Source organism: Sciurus carolinensis, chromosome 7 (genome assembly GCF_902686445.1).
Source record: "Sciurus carolinensis chromosome 7, mSciCar1.2, whole genome shotgun sequence".
In the NCBI taxonomy this organism is placed as follows: Eukaryota; Metazoa; Chordata; class Mammalia; order Rodentia; family Sciuridae; genus Sciurus; species Sciurus carolinensis.
This window is the reverse complement of record NC_062219.1, coordinates 8,444,812-8,450,768: the sequence shown is the minus strand read 5'-3', so window position 1 is coordinate 8,450,768 and position 5,957 is coordinate 8,444,812. Positions and strand designations below refer to the sequence as shown.

At 59.3% G+C, this 5,957-nt stretch overlaps 1 protein-coding gene across 1 annotated transcript; it reads right to left on the bottom strand.

Moving 5' to 3' along the window:
* Positions 1-4,195: 4,195 nt before the first annotated feature.
* On the bottom strand, positions 4,196-5,731 carry LOC124988481 (sperm motility kinase 2B-like). Its single transcript, XM_047557972.1, has one exon. It carries the CDS (start codon positions 5,729-5,731, stop codon positions 4,196-4,198), a length of 1,536 nt encoding a protein of 511 aa, XP_047413928.1.
* Between the last annotated feature and the right edge of the window lie 226 nt (positions 5,732-5,957).

The following is a 5,957-nucleotide window of genomic DNA, read 5'->3' as shown; positions in this document are numbered from 1 at the left end:
ACCTTTATAATAATGTGACTAAAGTAAATTTTACATGTTGCTTTCTTTCGTTTTTAAATGTAACCACTAGAAAATTTAAATCCCATGTGAACCTTGCATCTATGACTACCCTTATATTTCTATTAGACTGTGCAGTTCTACCCCACAGGTCACCAAGTCAAAGGGCCACAGAGACCAGCTGGCAACACAGATGGTCCCTCTGGGATGTCTCTGGGCACTGGTGGGACCTTGAAGGGCTAAGGCGTGTGCCCATCTGAAGAGGCAGAACCCTGGGCACCACCCGGTCATAGTGAGGCAGGATCGTGGTCACGCTGTCTCTTGGACCTCCTAAGTTTTGAGAGAGACTTTGGAAATCTGGATTGAAGTACATGTGGGGAGTATATGTTCATATGTGCACATGAATTTTCCAAACTTCTGTTAGAAACTTCTCCACGATTTTAAAAACTAAGGTAGCACAACAACACTCTTGAGGCCAAACACAACTTGTCAGGAGCCAACCCTCGCCCTGGGATGGCAGCGTGGGGACGCCCCACCTCTGTCAGGGCCGGACTATTGTGGTTTCCTCCTCCCCAGCCATGAGATCTTCAGACAGGCCGTCTTGTTTTTGTTTTGATTTTGGTTTTGGTACCAAGGATTGAATCCAGGGGTGCTTTACCACTGAACCACATCCCCAACCCTTTCTAAAAAATATATTTTATTTAGAGAGTAGGTCTTGCTGAGTCGCTTAGGGTCTCACTAGGTTGCTGAGACTGACTTTGAACTTTGAATCCTCCTGCCTCAGCCTCCTGAAACCCTGGGATTACAGGTGTGTGCCACTGCACCTGACCAGATAGGCTGGCTTGTATCTTTGCATACTGGTACCCCAACTGTGACATCTATAGACACCAGATAAAAAACAGATAAATGAATGAACTGGTTTTGGAATCTTCTTGCTTGGATGTTCTTAGACAGGAAATGTTTTCCTCTCTTTCCATGGGACTGATCCTTGGTCCTGGCTTAAAGAGAGAATGAAGAACCAGCTGCTTCACCTCCCAAGACTCTTCTCATTTGAGCTCATACTTTGGCAAAACGCCCTGCCTTACAGATGAAAAGAATCACGAAGGTCCCCTTTGCGCTCGCGCTTAGGGTTTAAAAACATACATTGACACTGAAATGCTAGAACATGATTTTAAAATGAGGCCTGAATTTTACCTGAGAGCCATGGATTCTGGAGGGACATCCATCCGTGCTCTTCCTTCCCAAGCTCCCCCTGCCCAGAGGGGAGGACAGCACGCCTGGGGCTGGGGGAAGGGATGATCATTGTCACCGTCCAAGAGGCCAGGCTGGGGCGGGGTCGGAAGTGTGCCGGCCCCTCAGCCAGGGCTCCTTCAGGACGCCAGGCAGGGTTGGACACTCTGCTGAGAGCCAGCAGCCTGAGTCACGGGGTAGGAGCGAGAAGGGGTGGAATCATGACACCAGACCCCGCACAGTCTTCCACTCTTTAATGGACCCAACGTTTCAGGAACTCTGGAGGTTTATTTTCTCCGGGCAGTTTTAACCTTGCAAGTTAAACTGCCCTTTCTGAGCTCTGCAGGACCATCACTTCACAAACTGTCCCAAATCCAAGGTGGTCACCCATTGCAAAGACGAGGACCTGACTTAGAAGTGAGGGCACACCCTGGCCACAGGGACTGGTAGGCAGTGGAAGGACAGACAGGAGACGGGACAGCAGGCCTCCTGAGACCCGCGGGGGTGTCTCCACTTGCATGTGTGACTTTGGGACTCGCTTCCTGTCCTGATGCGCGTCCCCCAGAGTCTCTCGTGTCACCAAGGAAGTGACTGGGCAAGCTCTGGACCGTCGGAGTCATTGGAGTGCTTCCGAAGGGGCAGTGACAGAGGACTCGCCCTGACAGAGCGGGCACACGGTGCCGTCGTGCTGTCCCGGGTGCACCGACCTGTGTCTCCTTCTTCCGGCCCTGGTGGTGCTGTCCACAGTTCTTTATCTGCACTGTCCCTGGGCTCGGCGGCCCTGTGCCCTTCCCTCTGCCCTCTGGAGTCTGTGCTGCGAGCTCCGTGCCGACTGCTCACGTCGGCATCACACCCCGAGCATCTCCTGCAGGGGACCTCGGCTTCCCAAGGTCTGGGGGCCGTCCAGCAGCTGCCCCAGTCACAAGGGGAGAAAGGGCACCAGCAATTCCAAGAACCCGACTGCACTCCCGCCACAGGACCCCGCGTCCCTGGTCCACTCCCCCTGCTCCCGAGCCCTGTGACAGGGGTCGGCCTCTGTCTGCAGGTGACACAGAAGCAGATGCTGGTGTGGACCGTCCTTCTCCAGCTAGCGTGGCCAAGAAGTGTCACGTAGCCCCAAGCTGAGCTTGGCATCCTGCCCGCATGCAGAGTTCCCCAAGGACCTCACGTGCGTGACGCCAGTGCCCTGCCTGCTGTCCGCGGGCTCAGCCTGGACGTGCTTCTGCAGGCGTGCTGTGCCTCCTCTCCCGCCCTGTGACGGGAGCAGCCCTGGGGTCGCCTCTTGTTCTCCGCTCCCTCCACGGAGCTTTCTGCTCTCTTCCTCTCCCCCTTGCCTCTCAGTGGTCCCCGGGCTTACCCACCTTCCTGCACGACTCCTCCTTCCCCTCCATCTTGGGCTATTAAATGAGAGGACTTTGCTGAGGCCCAGGGCCCACACTCGGCCCCTGAAGCTAAACCCACTGAGGGCTCTCCTGTCCGAAGCTCACAGTTGGGACTCCTGCCCAGGAAGCACCATGTCCTGTGCAATTGAACCCTTAGGGCTGAGGGATATCAGAGGTCCGCTGAGACCTTGAGCTCCTCATCCTGTGTTGCAGCTACTGACGTGGTGGGACGTGCCCCCGGGAGCCCCAGACTCCAGGCACGCGCCGACGAATAGTCTGCAGCTGCCTCTGGGGAGCTACTGGCTGGCTACATGGAGGCGCTCAACCCTGGCCTCTGTCTGCCGGGCACAAACCACCCTCAGATGGGCTCTGGCTCTCCTGCCTGGGGCACCAGGGCCTGGTCTCCTGGCTTCTTCCTCTTCAACCATTTGATCGGACATTTTTGTGGCTGTGCCAAGCACCCTGTTGAGCCTGGAGGAAGGACATTCGCGTGGGGTAGAAAAACCCAGTTTCCCAGGCAAGGTGACAAGAGAGCCACAGGAGGTGTCAGCCCATTAGATAAAGAGACTCAGTAACCAAAGAGGTCGATGGGAACAAGGTGTCCAAGTGCTGCACAGGAGGCCTGGGACCGATGACCCAGGTCTGGACACCTGAGCAGGCCACCCTGGCCTAGACACCACGGGGAGCATGGGGCATAAGTACTGGGGGAACCTGCAAGAGCTTCCTAGGTGGCGATTTGAAGAGAAAAATCTACAAAGTGGAGGGGGCGAAGGGCAGAACCTACCTCCCTAGGACGGACGGACTTACACCCTGTGCTGGGGACACCGTGCCCAGCCTCGGGAGGAGCCATGAAATGATTCTGGGTGGGAGGAAGCATGACGGTTGGGGAAGCACCAACACTGCTGGGGAAGGCCACCATGTCCGCAGGCCCCCCCCGTCCTCCCTGCACAGCGTCATGAGGATGACCCTCCCAACACTGAGGCCACACAGGCCTTCTGAGGTCACACAAGCCTTCTGAGGTCACACAGGACTCCGGAGGTCACACAGGCCTTCTGAGGCCATATCTCCGACAGTTGACACCCACCCTGTCCTGAGTGCTCAGGGAGGGATTCCTCCTGGCCAAGGTCACCAAGTAAAAATCATGTCTACACTGGCTCAAGGGAAGGGACTCCTCTACACTGGATCAGGGGCAGCGAATCTATCTTCCTAGCATAAGCAAGGGAACTGTCACCACCGGCTCAAGCCCAGTGGGTCCCACCTATTGTGACTCCCAGCAGTGCAGTGACCCTATCTTCACTGCAGAGGGGGGCACAGAGGTCCAGGCCTGGGGACATGGTGACGTCTGGGCCCCTCCCTCAGCCGAGGCCCAGCTGTTCCTTCCATGCGCCTACATTTTGATCTTGGGAATGAAAAGCTCATGATCCAATTTGCCTGAAAGTAATTTATTAAGAATCCAGTGAGGAAAATGGGGGAAAGGAGAGAGGGGCAGGCGGGGCAGGCGGGGCAAGTGTCCCAGGCAGAAGGGTCTCCGAGGTCCTCGGCAGGTGGGGGCAGAGGAGAGTCGGGCGGCCCCGGCGCCATGTGGCTCAGCTCTCCAGCTCCTGGGAGGCTGGCCATTCACGGTGTGGCCCGCTTCTCCGTGGCATCGGGGCCACTCTGGAGCTGGCCCGCGGCAGGCAGCAGCACAGCCCTCGGAGGCAGGCGCCGATCGTCCTCCTCACCCGCTTCCAGGCACTTGTGTGGCCTTGCCGTGGGTCCGTGTCCTGGGAGGAGGCACTGCTGCTGCCGGTCCTGGACCACACGTACAAGATGCCCCAGGAGTCGGCCAGGTGGAGGTCAGAGTCCGACTGCAGGCAGCTGCCGAGGGTGGGGGCCCCGGCGGGCGGGCAGCGCAGAGGAACGGCGGGCAGGCTGGCAGCTCTGGCGCCCTGGCGGCCTGGCTCCTGGGCCTCCCGGGGCAGCGGACCCTCAGGGGGCCCGGGGAAGGTGCGCAGGGCAGGCTCGCTGGCGCGCCTCTGGGGCAGCGCCGGGACAGGGGACAGGTCCTCGGGGCGCGGGCGAGACCTCAGCCAGGGAGGCAGGGGCCGGCCCTGGGACGCGAACCCTAGCCCCTGGCCTTGCTGGTGCTTCAGCAGCAGGTAGGTGGCCATGGCCGCATCGAACTTCCTCTTGGCCAGGGACAGCCAGGTGTGGTAGGGGTCGAAGCCCAGGTCAAAGAGGACGGTCAGGAGGGCGGGGTCCGGGCGCTGGGGCAGCACCTGGCTGGGGCGATGGGGCGCACACGGCTCGCCCTGCCGCAGCCACCGGTGCTGCAGGATCTGCTGCACTGTGGGCCGCTTCTCCGGCTTGATGGTCAGGATCTGGAGGATGAGCCTCCGCGCCTGGGCGGGAACAGAGCTGGGCATGTGGAACCTGGCCTGCACGATGGCCATCAGCACGTCCCGCGCCGTGCGGGCCCTGAACGGGCGGCTGCCTGTCAACATGAAGTAGAGCAGGACACCCAGGCTCCAGACGTCGGCCGGGGGGCCCTCGTACTCCTGCCGCAGGACGATCTCTGGGGCCAGGTACGCCAGAGTGCCCCAGAAATTGCGGAGCTTCTGCCCGGGCCTGAACCTGGCGCCGAGGCCGAAGTCGATGAGCTTGATGCGGCCGGCGGCGTCCACCATGATGTTCTCGGGCTTGAGGTCTCGGTGCGCCACGCCCTGCTCGTGGCAGTAGGCCACGGCACATGCCACCTGCCTGAAGACCTTGCGGGCCTCCTCGCGCTGCATGCCCCCACGCGGGATGTGCCGCAGCAGCGGTTCCCCGGCCGCCAGCTCCATCACCACGTACAGCTTCTCCTGGGTGGCCATCACCTGAAAGAGCCGCACCACGCTGGGGTGCTCCAGCCTCTTCAGCATGTAAGGCTCCGACAGCACCGGGATGTTCTGCACCGCCAGCCTCAGCACCTTCACCGCCACCTCTGCCCCCGTCAGGCGGTGGCGGGCCAGGTGCACCTGGCCAAACTCGCCCTGCCCGATGGCCCTCAGGACCTCGTACTGGTCCAGGAAGGGCTGCTCGTGGCAGGGGCCGGGCCCCTGCCACACTATACTAGACTCACTACTCTCCCTAAACACACCCATCCTCACCAGGAACACCCACTGAGGACGCTAGCTGAAAACAAAAACAACAAACCAAAACGACAAATCGAGTCAAAAACCAAAACCAGACAAAACAAGAAACCCAAATCAAAGAACCAAGATCCACACACCACAACCACCGACCGCCAACCACCAAATGCGCTAACTAGCTGGGAGTCTGACAGGTCACCACCAAGAGCTTCCTGTACTTATGGATGAAAAGCCAGCC

What these genes read in the sequence shown, in the direction of transcription:
- LOC124988481 (XM_047557972.1), bottom strand. Translation starts at nt 5,731, where the DNA reads ATGGGTGTGTTTAGGGAGAGTAGTGAGTCTAGTATAGTGTGGCAGGGG.